This window comes from Amphiura filiformis, chromosome 8 (genome assembly GCF_039555335.1).
Source record: "Amphiura filiformis chromosome 8, Afil_fr2py, whole genome shotgun sequence".
NCBI classification, from domain to species: Eukaryota; Metazoa; Echinodermata; class Ophiuroidea; order Amphilepidida; family Amphiuridae; genus Amphiura; species Amphiura filiformis.
This window is the reverse complement of record NC_092635.1, coordinates 10,292,371-10,308,375: the sequence shown is the minus strand read 5'-3', so window position 1 is coordinate 10,308,375 and position 16,005 is coordinate 10,292,371. Positions and strand designations below refer to the sequence as shown.

At 35.0% G+C, this 16,005-nt stretch overlaps 1 protein-coding gene across 1 annotated transcript in view; it reads left to right on the top strand.

Moving 5' to 3' along the window:
- The window catches only part of LOC140158591 (trafficking protein particle complex subunit 9-like), a 124,047-nt gene that overhangs the window by 12,380 nt on the left and 95,662 nt on the right, over positions 1 to 16,005 (top strand). Inside the window, 10 exon segments of the mRNA XM_072181742.1 lie at positions 2,774 to 2,842; positions 3,657 to 3,677; positions 6,414 to 6,614; positions 7,430 to 7,499; positions 8,468 to 8,561; positions 9,577 to 9,753; positions 12,085 to 12,239; positions 13,117 to 13,202; positions 14,365 to 14,491; positions 14,906 to 15,119. Of these exon segments, the coding sequence (XP_072037843.1) occupies positions 2,774 to 2,842; positions 3,657 to 3,677; positions 6,414 to 6,614; positions 7,430 to 7,499; positions 8,468 to 8,561; positions 9,577 to 9,753; positions 12,085 to 12,239; positions 13,117 to 13,202; positions 14,365 to 14,491; positions 14,906 to 15,119 (1,214 nt within the window).

The following is a 16,005-nucleotide window of genomic DNA, read 5'->3' as shown; positions in this document are numbered from 1 at the left end:
ATTAATTATGCAATTGTGCAAATTAGATGGCGACTAGACAATATATGTAATGTAATGTCAGACACACTTTGACCAAGTTTCAATCAAAGCAAAAATTTGCAAAATAAAAGTACCCTGAACATTTACATTAAGCATGGGTTTTTAGCAAAGTATTGGCAACAATTACATATTAATGAGCCTTTTCAGTAATTTTAGCTGATAAAAACAATAAGATACAAAGAAAATATAAACTGACGTATTATGAAAACCATATGTCCGATTTGCTCAAACAAAAGGCATATTGATCAGCATACTTCGCCCTACTCTCTTTATCTTCTGAAAGCAAGCTCAGAGCATTTCCTGATTTCCAGAAATATCCTCATACCACCTTAATTATGATAGTCACTGGCACACAGGACCTGGGTGAATTTTAGGAATGGGCGACAGGGGTAACTTCGATAGTCATTGGCACAGAGGACCTGGGGTAGAGTTCTCTGTATATTTTGTTGCATCATAAGTCTAAATTTGTCATTGCATCTAATGGATTCCTTGGAAATCTGTGAAGATTTTGAAGTTTAAATTTAAATTTTCCCCTGCAAATTTGTTGAGAGTATTTTCATTGTAAGCAATATCTACACATTCTAACCATCATGTACATGTAAGATCTGTGCTCCTTTAGAAATGTGTATCACAATTTACAACTACTATTTGAAATTGTCAAAATAGCCCTTACATAAGTGGTAGTCTGCTGCGTAAGGATTAGTGTTTACAAAATCAGTCAACAGAAGTCAATTGAGAGTCATAAAAATACATCTGATATTCCTTGGGACTTGTTTAGAATTAGGCTATTCCAGTTGAAATCCATACCCCCCTCCCATATGGAAGACATGACCTTAATCTCATACAGGGGTGTAGATTTCAAATAGAATCTCCCATTCAGGTAACTCCATTTGTAATTCTCACTCTGTGTGGGAGTTTGGGGCCATGTCTTCCATAGGGGATATGGATTTCAACTGGAATAGCCAATTACTAAAAGGTATACAACAAAATAGTATGACCAGGTATGTGTGGAAAATTCTCTGATGTTTTCTAATAATATTGAAAACTGAATACCGTATGTAATTTTGCTTGTGCAATGTTTCAGGCAAGGCATTGCATGTATTTAGACATTACTGTGAATTTGACTGCCTTCATCCCCAAATCCTGCCCCACATGGGAACATGCAATTTATCTTTTCTAGACTGGTGATGACAAAGATTTCATGTAAGGGATGTCCATCATATTTGTTTGTATGGCAAAATAATATGAGGGTAGAAAATGTGGGTCATATGTAGGACTTACCTCATTTGCAATTGGTATGATTTTGCATCTCGTTTATGGGAAGATAAAACAAGGAAGACTGATTGATCACAAATGACAACCAGTGCGGGATATATATGCAAGCTTTAAATCATTATGACTAGTAACCTGCTTTGCTTGTGCCTATTCCTAGAGGCATCTAATTAAAACGGGCAGTATCTGGTGGCTATAAATTGGCATGTTGATGCCTTCAATATTTTGATGATGTATAAATTTAAAAAAAAATAAAAATAAATATAGGATGGAGTATGTTTTGCAAACAGGTTATAATCTAAATCAGTTTGTTTTCTCCTTGTCAATTCAAATACTTATTTTGTCAAATAAGATGGTAAAATTTTCACTTGATAAAGACTGGTTACTTTCAAGGTTACAACTGTTTCCAGAGCTGGCAATTTTGCAGATATGGGATGCACAGTCCATGTAATATGCCTTATCATGGATGTAATAATAATAATCTTATTTGGTACAGATGGCCTAATCAAGTCTTTAATAAAGGATGAGATGATAGACTTTGATCACTTTTGATGATGTACACTATAGTTTGTGTCAGGTTATTTGCATATTTATAAATATTTAATGAACTTATTTGCATATTTACAAATATTTGTTTTGAAGCGACCTTAATTATGAACGGGTGGCACATAATTCTAGTTTAAATTTGAAAAGTGTACAATTCAGCATTTCAGAACAGAGAGGGCAGTATTGTGCTTTCTTCAGTTCACTGCACTTCAATTGAAAATGAAAGTTTCCCACATAATACTATAGAATAAATTTCACAATTTTCCATTTATTTTTCATGTAGATTCAATTCATAATTATTTGGTGAAATAAGTACAATACAAATGAATTAAAAACATAATTTGTAGGTGATAAAACTTCCTTCTTTAACTTAAATTGTTTTGTACCTTAATGTATTTGTGAATAAAAGTATTGCCTCAAAAATAAAAGATATGCAACAGTAGTAAACAGTTCCACCCCCATTCTAGTTCCAGGTCATATCCCAATTCATAAAGGTTATATTCTATAGTACACAATGGTTTACCAGGTACACATTTGTTACTGCCAACTTGACTAGTAGTAACCCTGGTTGACTCTACAGTAGTTCCTTTTTTGGTTGTTTGGTTGTATATCTGATAGAGCTGCCAGGACAATTAACACCAAAATTCCATGTAGGTATACAAACAGACTATTCTTACACTAACTAATCTTGAACTAACTCTTAAAAAATTAAATAGGGCCTGTATAACTAATGTTGAAAAGAATACTCCTGCAACCAAACAAGGCATCTGTACAGCCTAGTAATTTTATGTGAACAACATGAGAATGGTACAAGTTGTGAATAGTGACATTTGTATTTTGATGCCATTTTTATGTTGAATCTGTGCAACCATATTTACACTGTCATGTTGTTTACCTTTTATTTGTCATATTTCAGTATACAAGTGCAGCAATAGTTGAGATGGAAGCCAGTATTAAAGCCACTGAGGTACTCATTCAGCAGAAAGTAAGTTGTAGCATCTTCATTTAAGTCTCAAATTATTAGGTGTTTGTGTGTGTGTTTTTCCTCAAAAGAAACAAATGAAAATTATTTTGACAGTAAAGCCTGCAGTTTGATCAACCAATGCTTCAACTGTTAGGTTAAATTGTGTACTCTTATACAATACAGAAACATATTGCAAATATATTTCAAAAATAACTCTTGAAATAACAAGTGGAAAGTGTCCTCTTAACACCGTCAGTGTTGGCTTCATGATGCTGTACAAAGCACGGCTTAGCCATCTGCAATTTATTTTGAACAGGGTAGATAGTTAAATAAATAAGTTCTGGTACAGATCCAATAGTACTCACTAGATATATTTCAGTTCCTATCAGGAACCTTGTTCACTCTGCAATGACTGTGGTGTTTCTAGATGTCGGTAGTCCTTGGTGGCTGTGATGGTGTTGCCACATTTGTAGGTTGCCGTTTTTGAGATCCTGATGAATCTCATCAATAATAGGGTAGATAGTTCCAGTATGTGTCTTAACAAACCCTCCATAAATCAATTCTAATATATTGTGTATGAAAGGATTATGATATTTGATGCTACCAATTATGTACAGTCTTTTGAAGAATGAAAGTGAAACATGATGTTGCTAACTTTCCTCAATATATTCCTGTCCTGAATATACCAGGCACTGGCCGTAATTAATTTCGGCACATTAACTCACAGAAATGCACTGTGGTCAATTCGTTTAAAAAAATTAAAGAATCAATTATGCAAGCAAGCACTATGTTGAACATTGTTGTGTTCTGTGTGTCTTCATTCTCATCTCCACAGGTCTGTTTTCAGAATCACAAGGTATATGAAATCAATCCATTTTAACAGTCATTTGTGTACATGCATGCCATCAATGTCCTTCTACATGTAATTTTTTTGTGTAACATATAATTACAAATTACAACAATATTGTTTTCTTTCTTCATTGTGTCCTAAGGAAAATACATTGTGGTCCTCCAAAAATGGTGTAGCCAAAAATGGCTGATTTATACTCAAAGTCATAGTTTGGCACAATTATTTAATACCAAGCTATCAGGGCTTGAATTTCAGGGAGGCCACCAAGGCCATTGCCTGCCCTTTTTAGGTGCCCAGATCTTTGTCTACTGATCAAGGCATCACTTGTTGGCCTTTGTGCCTTCTTTGTCTTTGCCCAGTGGCCTTGAAAATGGGTGCCTAACAATTTAAAACTCGAGGCCTGCAAGCTATAGCTAAAATATTCAGCCATCCAGTTTTGGAATTGTCCTTGGTGAGATATATGCGATTTATATTTAATCATTCGAATTCCATGCACCATTTTTGGAGGACAGTCTGTAAGTGTCGTCTTGCAACTAAGTGTAATATCTATAGGAGACAAATGTGGTGTTTAATTGTAATTTGTTACATGTTTCTGATACATGCAGAATATTTTAACAAAATATTGATCAAATTACTGTTAACCATATTAACTTTGGCTTATAGACAAAATGTAGGGCTGTATTTTGGTCTAATGTTACAATGTATGTTCAAAAGTTCTTCAACATTTTTACTGGTACTAACTTACATGACTTATCACTTTTATACTTTTATACTTTTATACTTATACGAAAGACTTCATTTGTAATTAACCATTAATGTTTAATCTAGTACTCACACTTATACCAACTCACTTTTTGTGACAAATAAAGAAACATTTGGGAGACCACCCAGAATAAATAAAGAATAAATAAATACATTAGCAGCTTTTTAAACTGTTAATGCCAATTGTATTGTGTCTGATTAGAAACCTCTGCAACTCAACTGTTTAAAAAAAAAAGCCAATCACATCAGAGTATTACTGACATTTTCATTGTTGGTTATAAGGAAACATACAGATGCCATCAAACAATATCATTTATTTAAATATATATGTCTGTTTATCATTACTGTGGTGAAGAAAGTGACTGGTTTGGAAATAATCATTAAACACCACATAATTTGTGGACCACATAGAAGGCATCCGATTATCAAAGTCCATAAACTTCAAATTCAGACATTTGGAAAAAAGAGGGAATTTAAAGCCTTAATGTACGATCTTTTTAAATTTTTAGATTTTTCTTTTTTTCTTCCAAGATGATAAAATAGTTAATATGCAATCATTATGAAAGTTCCCAATACATTTAGGGCGAATTTGACAGTTTGCTCATAGATTTAAGTTGGAACATGTGTAAGTATTACAAATATGCCAAAAAATCGGTTTGGAAAAAAATAAAGGTATATTCTGAAAAAAGATTGTACCATAAGGCTTTAAGACATAATTGTAAAATTTAACATAAACTTTGAAATATTGTGCATTGTGTTATGTTCCATAGTTTTCTCCTTAAGGTAGTAGGCTTTATTATGTACGTATGTGTCAGTGTTAGGCTGGTCAGTGTTTTTCCAACACTGCATGTCATCCTACAATGTATGTAACTTGAAACAAATTCTCTTCACCTATTATAGCTTGTTACCATAGTCTGATGTGTTAGAGTATGTATGTCATCTTGGAACTATGTTTGCTTCATCAAGATGATTAGCACATGTTTATGTCAGTGAATTTTGTCTGTAGGTCCTAGCACACTCCTTTCATACTTCCCGATACATATACCTTGATTATTGAAAAATAAAAAAAATAAAAATTGGTCACGACCCACCTTTGCATGTTCAGGCATTGAGATGCTGATATATACTTCCATGTTTGCACACTCACACACTGCCAAGTGCAAATTTTTGTACAAGACCTGTTGTATAAAGACATTTAGAAATCAATTATACCATTTCATATTTTTTTAATTCATACTTATCTTTGTTTTTATTAATGAGAGCATGCATATTTAACAATTGTTTACTTAAATGAAGAAAGAAGAAAAAAATGTATAGCTGAAGATAATGTAAACTTTGAGCAGCGAAAATTGATTATAGGTTTAAACCGTGTATTGTTAAGAGAGAAATTCGGCAAAGCAATATATGTGAGCTGAGATGATAATACATCTATAGTTGTTGGCAGAGGTAAACACTAAATGTTACATCTGACCTTGAGGGATGTGGCAAGTTTCAACAATCAAAGGATTCTGTGCATACAGTGACCTAGATCCAACAATATATTAGGTCAATCAGCAAGACAGCTAAGAAATCGCAGAAATCGAAAATTTTAGAAATATTGAACATAATGCATGCTCCTTTTATTACAAAATATCAACTGCTAGGTGTACCAAATCAGCATAACACCCAAGTAATTCATATAGTGTAGTAAGTAATGGTATCGTTGAACATTGTTGCCATTTTCATTTTTGGACAAAACTTATATATTAAATTTTAATCCCCTCTGAAAATGGTGACAATGGTGAATGATCCCTTTACTTACTAGACTATAGCAACTTACTCAGGAGTTACGCTGATTTGGTTCACATAGCAGATAGAGTATAAACTGCCCTTCGGTCTAACCTCCGTAAGTACAGAAGTAAAGTAGCATTCTATTCGTACTTTTCACATTGATAAACCATGTACATGCTTTCACATTGTTGGTATGATTCCATTCCATAGAAAACTCTAGAGGCAGCAGATTTTCTGCAGAACATCATCTACATCAATGTGAATCTTTCAGACAGTGAGAAGGTGCAGAGATACAGCGCACTCTCTAGGCTATTTGGTGAAATTGGGTTTCATCGTAAGGCAGCATTCTTCAAACGGGTAGCAGCTATGCAGTGTGTCACACCTCATAATCCTAATCCAGCATGGAATGTGGTAAGTAGTCAGTAGGATCTCTCTCAAGCATTACATCTGCAGGCTCAAAAATCGGATGCAAATCTGCAAATCGATTTGTACAAAGTTTCTCACAAAACATCAACATGGCAAATTCATGTGGATTCATGTAAATATCAACAGTTTACAGAAAGAAAAAAGATGTACTCATGAATCACAGAGTTTGACTCTCTGTTTGACTACTTTGAAGCATCTGAATCCCCCAAAACTTCAATCATTAACATATTGATTTAATAATATGATTTATTGGGGCATTTTAACCGCAAATATGGTGGCTCGGTTGTGTGGAAAAGATATGAATCTTCTGATCCCCATATTGATTGGGTGACTGATAGTTATAGAGGGCAGCATTTTTTTAATCATTTTATTTATTTTTTATTTATATTTATCCATGGGGCCAAAGGTGGCAAACTTGAAGCTGAGATAAAGGAAAAAAATTGGAGTAAAAAACAATAAAATACATAGGAAAATAGACATCAAAAAACTTCATAACTTTAGTACCAAGCATGCTAGACCTTTGGTGTTTTCAGTAAATGATAGCCTGTTGTATGTATAATGTAATGATTACAGTAATTTAATTTTCAAAAATGCCTCCTTTGGCCCCCATGGACCAGATCGTGTCACATTTGCTCATCGTGTTAACTTTGCTAATTTTTGTCCTACAGACTTGACCTCTCATTCTTTTAGTTAAAATCAATTTTAATAAAAATATCCTACTCAAAATTTGCATGATCGTGCATAGCATAGCAATAGTTAATCAAATTTACTAAGTTCACATGTTCATTTTTCATTTGCAGTGTCATCAGTTATTACTAGAAACAATGCCGGGTTACAAACTCAGCTTAGATCCACATGAGTTTCCAGCAGGTAAGTGAGCTACAATATCAGTCTGTCAAATTTCCTTCAATGCATGGGTTTGGACATCCAGAAGCAGGTTGTATTTCACTAACCCTTCGTAACTCAAGTAACCATTCATAAGTTATGAATACCCTTTTACTAGGTGTAGCTTTATGAAGGGTCCCTGTAATAAATCCCTATTACTTACTGATCATAAGTCATGTTAGTGAAATGGAACTTCGATATGTTGTAAGTTTGATTGATTTTGAAACTTACGAAGCTTTGTGAAGCTTAGTGAAATATTTCCACTATTTTTTTTAAGTGGATAAAGTGCTGTGTAAGCAAGAGTTGCTATCAAAATTAATTGCATTTCTTCCATATATTTACTTCCAAGTCTGCCGAAAGCCGAATGGCGGCCTACATCATTTCAATGCGGCAACAGCCAATATCATAATCAAAACAGACATGAGACAGCAACATGGCCTGAACGTTAAATGTGATATTTTTTCCCCGAGATGCAATTTTGGCTCTTATTTGCGCCAATGCAGTACTGTTCCAAAATATATTTCCTAGTGCAATAATGTACACATTCAAATGAGAATAAACAATTTGTGTTCAAAAATGGATGACAAAAAAAATGAACACTACCACCGGGGTTCAACCCCTGGGATGCTAGATTATGAATGAAGTTGCCCGACCACTACACCAGCAGGGAAGTTGTTACATATCATTAAAATTTTTGAATATTTATACCAAAATATCGTAGCTATGTGTAAAAAAAATTATGAAAAGTAGACTTCACAATGTGATGCACTGTCACACTGCAATGGATTTAGATGAATGAAATATTGATAAAATAAATATACTTTTGGAATCATTAGTTGCAGTTTTGTGTTTACGTGCTAAATCAATGGCGACTCAATCTTGGCCGGCCCACCTGGTTGAATGATATACTTAAAAAAATACATGAGGTAATGAAATGTTTTGTTTTTCACTAGGTCGTCCCAATGGCTGGCCAATATTACAGGTACGACTAGTCAATGAGTTAATCTTCACAGCAAGAAGAATGGGGGATCAAAGATTTGCTGTAAGGTAAGAAGATATTTATAATAGCAATGAGTGTTTTAGAGATTAAAAAAGCAATCCGCTTTTTCACTCCATATTTTTGGTAGGTCCTTTTTTCAGTAAATGTGTGTAACGGTTTCAAGTTAATCATCAATGTACATTTAAATTTAGCTATTCAGTACAAAATAAAAGGAGTATAACCAAAGGTCGGGAAAGAACTCGTAGACAAGTCAATTTACATTTAAAGTATAGAGAAATCTTAACAAGTAGACGAGTTAACTTATGTTTGCGGTAGACAAAATTGGAACATTGATGTTTTTTGTTCTAAGTACATTGTATCTCTATAAAAAGACAGACATTAGTGGCCACTTTTGTTTTATGCCAATTAACATTATTCCCCTACTTCCTTTTTTGATTTGTTGTTCAGGATGGTGCGTAGAGATACTAGCAAGCAAAAACATTATTTTGCCTAAATTGACTAGTCTATGAGAAATCATATTTTTTCTATCAGATGTACGGTACTTACGAATGCTATATTTTATCTCATATTTACCGATAAATCATGACAACACAATATGATATAGGTTCATTTTAAGAAATTGAACTGGAAGTAGATCAAACCTTGTAAATTAACTGGAAGTATTAGATGAAGATCACAAATTTGGGGCTATTTGTAAGCTAAGCTTATCGCGTGTTTGTGCTATCATAAATCGTGTACAAATCAGATCCTTGCCTATAATCCTAGTAATCCTAGTAACTCAATACATTAAGGTAGGAGAATTCCCAGCTGATCAGCATTTTCGTGCACTTTGTAACCCAATATATGACCTCTTTGATATTTATACACTAATATGTTGAATTTCAACACAAAAAAATTCTTGCAAGCAGATTGAATTACTTTACTCTTGGAAAGTACAGAATTGTTATTTTACATAAATTTTATAATTGAATATGGAGTGATTTACTCATAATTTGTACTTTTGTAATTAAATATTGTATTCATTGATAATAATATGTTTGCATCATTTTTTCATCGTGACAGATATTTGTCATTCCTTTTACATACTATGCATGAACAACTCCCTCTGAGTGAGATGAAGGACATAGCTAGCACGTTAGAAATGCTAACAAGGCAATCTCCAGGCACACCACATGCACTGGTGCTAGATAACGGTGCAATTCTACCAGCAGTTCCTTTCATTAAATTCCCTGCTATCAGGTAGGTAGTATATATAATGAATTTGCATTACTATATTCAAGTCCAACTTGATTAATACTTGGGCACTTATTTTTGTCAAAGAAGAACGGCATTTGTTTACATTTTGAGAGCGTGCAGAGCGTAAACACGGAGGTGGGGTTCTGATTGGCTGAATCAATCATCTGACTATCATAGCAACAGACTGGTAATCTGATTGGTTGATTGTGCGTCAAATCATTGGTTGGTGCAGATCGGCGCCCTTGAAGTGAACACAAAGCTCCGTGTAGGTCGCTCATTAACAGGGCGCTTGCGTCAATCTGAGCAAAGGACTGTCATTCTTCTCTGAAACCCAGTGTAAGTAAGTTACTTTTCTTTGGAAGGATGCTTAATAAAACAATGAAATAAAAGTCAAACTTGGTAATCAACACACATAAACAGTAAAAATACATTGTATCTTGGTTGAGGTGTGACACAGAATGTAGTTGCACAGGAGACATTTGCCACTTGAAATATTTTGTTAGATGCACTCATTAGGGGGAGGGAAGAGCTAGGGGCACTAGTTAGGTCAAATACGGTATTTTATTTTGAGACAAAGTAGAACCAAGTTATGTCTATATTATATCCAACCACACACCAAACTTATTTGCTGGAATGGATGATGCCATTCTGTTATGGAAACTATTTGTTCATGTCTGGTCTCAATGGTCAACCAAGCACCGTCCATTTTCTAAGCCTTGTCTGAGATGTTAGAATTGTTAAATAATATCATCGGATCCTTCTCTTTGGCCTGAATAAATGTGTACATAATATGAATCAGGCCTTGCCGTCGAGATTTTAATGACAAGTGGTTAATCACTCGCTAGCATGATGCTAGGCGAGTGGTCGCATCTCTCTCCAGTATGAATGAAGCTAGGCGAGCATTGCCATCTTTCCGCTCGGTATTGTATCCAGTGGCTGCGGAAGCTGTAATAGGGAGGGGCGAGCAAATTTGTTAGAAGCGCATAAAAGTTTGCATTTTTTCCTATTTTGGCCCAAAACACTGTTTTTCTGACTAAAAAGGAAAATGTAGAGGTCAATTAATATTGTTTTATTTTTTCTTCTTAGAATTTTTGTCCAAGGTCCAAAACACTGTGTTTTTCCTGCTAAAAAGGAAAATGCAGAGGTCAATTATTGCCTTATTTTTTCTTCTTAGAATTTTTTTCAAAGCGCGCAAAAGTTTACAATTTTTTCAAGTTCTATTTTGGCCCAGAACACTGTGTTTTTTTCCCGACTAAAAAGGAAGATGCAGAGGTCAATTAATGCTTTATTTTTTCTTCTTAGTTTTTTTTTTAATATTTTTTTTTATTTGAGACATCGCCTATGATTGTATCCAATCCAGGTTTCTACTTTCCAGCGTTTGAAATATTTTGATTAGTACTCGCCATATGATCAAAATAGCATTTGATCAACTTTAAATATATATTTTCGTTTTATCAAACAGGGCCGGGGTGTGAGAGTTCCTCATTTCAGGTGATTTCCTCGATTTTTGTTGCCAAAATTGACGTCTTTTCTTTTATTATCAGCCCATATTTGGCATTTTCTCCGCAATTTTACGCTGTTTTTAAGCGTTTTGGTTAATTTTCCTAGTTTTTGGTTTGTAGCCTCTCACACCCTGATCAAAGTCTTTAACAGCCGATTGAAAAAAACCAACCGCAAAACGACAAAAACAACCAACTAACACATTCATACATTATTCGTTTACTAGTGTACTAATGTTTTTAACATAGAATGGTTTTGAATTGCATTGTTCTCATATTTGATCAGATTAAGTCTAGAACTGTTCAAATATACAATCAAGGTTTTTGAAAATGGCATCTAAACTGATTTTAATTGACACACAGTTCGTAAATTTAGCCTCTTACCAATTATACCAGCAGTTGGCTAACCAACACAGGCATTGCATTATGACACTAACTGCCAATGTGAAACATAATATGTACTGTTGACATCCTCTCTTTCGTTTTCATGGATTAAGGCTATTTTTTTCACGATAAACCGAATAAATTGAAAAGTGCTAAAACTAAAAATGATTCACAGCGAGCAATGTTTAGTGTCTATGGTGAGTGGAAAATTGCTCACTAGAAATCGAGTTTGAGCGAGCGATGGCCGATCACTCGCCTTAAATGGCCTGATGAATATTGTAGTATTGGACAGTAATTTATCCTGAAGAAGCAAAAGGGCATATCACAAAGGATGAAAAATATAAGGCTACCAAACAAGTATCTCCTGTAACTGTTGAACCGCATTTGAAGCATATCAAGTCACTTTATACCAACATGAAGGTAAAACACTTGCATTTTTTCTTTTTGACAGGTCTTTCAAACTTATTCCATTATCACCACAACTCACACCGCTGAAGAGGAAATGCCACTTACCCAAGAGTCCATCGTCAGACTCTATAGGTCCCTTTATTTATTCCCCAATCCAGTCAAGAGAGCCCAAAGATTCAAAACCCAAACCTAGAGTGGGTAAGTATGCGGTATGCTCAAGGTCATCAAAGTAGAGAGTATGTAGAGAAATTTAACTCATGTTTTATTGTATAGGTAGTGGTGGAATTAAGCCATTGGCAGTTTTGTTTGTGTGAAATTACAAGATTTTTATAAGAAATTGTTTTTTGAGCATTTGAAGAAATTTTCACCACAAATGGTCAGTATTCACAATCGAGGACTAACCACATGTATCTTTGTTGGCGATACTTAACAGAAAAATTGAGTTAAATATTTCCTGTACATCAAGGATTTGTACTTAATGTGGGATCAATGGAAAGAAGTAAAGTTCCATAAAGATGCGGAACACTTGCTATACATAACCCATAAATAGGAATATTCCATTTACTTGGCATCAAAGCGTTGTGAGCGACCATCTTGGATGTGCAATAAATTCCAAAACTGCTTATGAGAAATGAGAAATAATCATTTGAAATGTTCATGAAGTAATATACATGTATCATGAGCGAAGGAAGTAAGTGTTAATCAGTAATATAATTGTTCAGACTGTAGACCGGTACACAGGGGTGATCATGACTGACTGTGTGTCCCAGTGTGATATATAACCAACATGGCTGTGACACGCTGTGGTACACCACCATACATGGCACACTGGAAAACCTGCTGACATACATACAACAGGTCAGCCGATTGAATATGACGATGAACGCACAAGCCATGCTGGAACAACTGTATGAATGTAAATATACATGCCATGCTGGAAGAATTGTGAAAACATCTTTAGAATGGAAAATTCACAAGGAGATTGCTCTTCATGTTATATAAAAAATACCTCAGTAATACTAGGATTACCAGCTATATACTGGACATGCTTTAATTGATTTTGTTTATTTTTCAGATTTCAATTGGGTGGCTGGAGATGTGTGTGAAGTATGTCTCAAGTTTTACAACCCACTGCCATTTGAGCTAAGAGTAGCTAACTTGGTAAGTGGCATTATATTCAACATGATTATTTCTAGTCTCTTGTGACCTTTGAATGCCTTGACCTGATCAATGAAAGTAACCAGATTCATTAATATGGAGTCAGTTGGTACTTATTTTGGCATCAAAGGATAAAAGGACCCCATTGTCATTATGTTGGTACCAATTACATCAACATGGGATGCTTGATATGGAAATCCAATGGGTTATACCATACACCCCCTATGGAAGACATGACCTTAACCTCCCACACAATTGCAAGACATACATGAAATTACTAGAGTAGCGGTTTCACTGGTTTAAATAAAGGGTAATACGGAATCCATTACACCCAAATAAGGTATCTGAGCAGTGAAAATGTAAATAATGGGCGAGGTACAGCCAAACCCATTATCAAATCATTTTTTTTTACTGCCAAGGACATATTATTTGGCTGTAAAGGATAAGGCAGCAACCTATCCTTTTATCACAAAAATAGTGCAATTTAAAAAGAATATATCACCTTCCCCCAAAATATTTGTTTACATCAAGTGGATATAGCGGAAATATTGTACGCGTAACCAAGTTTAATGCTATGCGTAGAATGTGTTATGGCGCTTGACCCATTATTGCAGAATAAAAGTCTCTCACATGATGTTTTTCAACAAATCAGAGAACACAATTCTGAATAATGGGCAGCCGAGGTAATATAATTTTGGATGTCGGGGTTCCTTTTGCCTACCAACAATCCAACATATTGCAAACTATGTAAAAATGCATATAAGGCACTGTCTTGTTTAAAAAGTAAAACTTCAAATCCTAGGTCCCTGTATGCATATCTTTACAAGTATGTGTGTATTTGAACTTGATGAGCAAGTGCCTAAAGTTTATTAGTTTATATAAGGCTTACGCTAGTTGTGCGTTGCGTAATGCGTGACTGGCGCACATTTACGTGAGTTGGGACCTTATTGACGTGCGCAGTAACAAAAGTCGAATAGGTTCCGCCTTATATAAGCTGAACAAACTTTAGAATAGCATTTTGTTAGGATCAAAAGCTAAGGACACTATTGCTAAGAACTTTGAACTGAAAATATTTTTTTGGCTGTTACGTTATACTGGAGAAATGTCACTGATGCATATTTTATATAGTTATTTTTATATGTTTATATGTATTTCTATTTTACAGGGCTTCCTAACAGAAGGGCTGAACTTTGACCCTATCCCAGCAACTATTACTCTTCCGGCTGAGTCAGGGCCACATGCTGTATCAATACTTGGGACACCCAAGACGGCTGGAACATTACAAATTGCAGGTACAGTTTAACCCTCCTTACTTGCTTAACCCTAATGCCCCAGGGGCTTTTTGGCGACGGGAAAGGAAAGAAGGAAGGAAGAAAGAGAGAAAACAAAGAAAGTTGTTTGCACTGGATGGGATTCTAATCCGAGACCCCTCGGATTAAAAGCACTAGGTCGGTGACACTTTGCCACAGGTATTGGGCTTCGCTGGCCAATGGAACTGCCTATATAGCACTTAGGGTGATTGTGTCATCACACCATGTGGGATGCATGCACTAACAGCGCATATATCAAGTAGTATTTTGTAGTACCTGGGCGTGTTAGGGTTAACCTAACATAACATGCTTCATAAAACGGTACACATGTTTCTGTAAGTCATGAAATACTCCCAACTAGTTGACTAACATATAACAATTTTCTTTTGTGTGTAGGTTATACAACCACTGTACTAGGAGTAGAAAGCCACTGTAGATTACGCAATATTAGCAGCATTCCCGAGCCACATTACGAAGTGGTGGTAGTGCCGGCATTACCGCTATTACGGGTTACTACATCCCTACCCAAGGCTGTCAATACACTTGGTGTGGATCCATCGGAGGCCAAGATGAGTACTAGTGCTGCAGTCACATTGCTAGCAGGAGAAAGGTAACAATGATACCTTCAAATCAGGCTATCTCAGTTGAAATCCATATACCCCCTATGGAAGATGTGAGCTTAATCATCCACACAGGGAGTGTGAATGAGTCTCCATTTGAAATCTACTCCCCCCCCCCCCTCCCCCCCATGTTTTGGGATGTATGGATTTTAACTCGAATAGCCCATTTCAAGCGCAATTGTATGTTTTAGTGTACGTTTTTTGGAATGAGCATGACTGTTTTAATACCGCATTCACCCTGTGCCCCTCTACAATAAGCCATCACAAAGTTATCTCATTACATAAAATAAAATGGCGAAATACAAAGACAGCCTTTGGATATTATCTTGTTTTGGATCTGACATCTTCAATACTGGGTACCTTATAATTTTAGAATTCTAGGGAAATTGAAGACTGATTCAATTAGTCATATAAATGGTTTGATTCATTTTATTTAGGATTTCCAACCACATGCAAATTAATTGTTCTAAAAGATACAGTTTATAAAATACAACATGATTAGATATTTATGCAATTCATAAAAATTCAAGACAAATTATATAGACACTAAGTAGAATAAATAAATCTTGTTATATGGTTACCCAAAAAAGAAAGGAAGAAAAGCAAACACTAAATGCAGTCAAAGAAATTTTGTTTATTTAGACCCTTGAAAAAGCTTTGGGCTAATTGAGAATTTGTTCAGATTAATTTGTGTGTGAAGGTAATTCTGTCTTTAACATTATCAGCAGACATGTTTTGAACAATATGAGTATGATAATCAGGAATATCAACAAAACTATTATAGCCAAAATAACAATTTCTCGATCATGAAAGGATGTACCTTCTGCGTCAGCATACTTTTCATAAAATAACATGATCGCGCGACCTGCATGACCG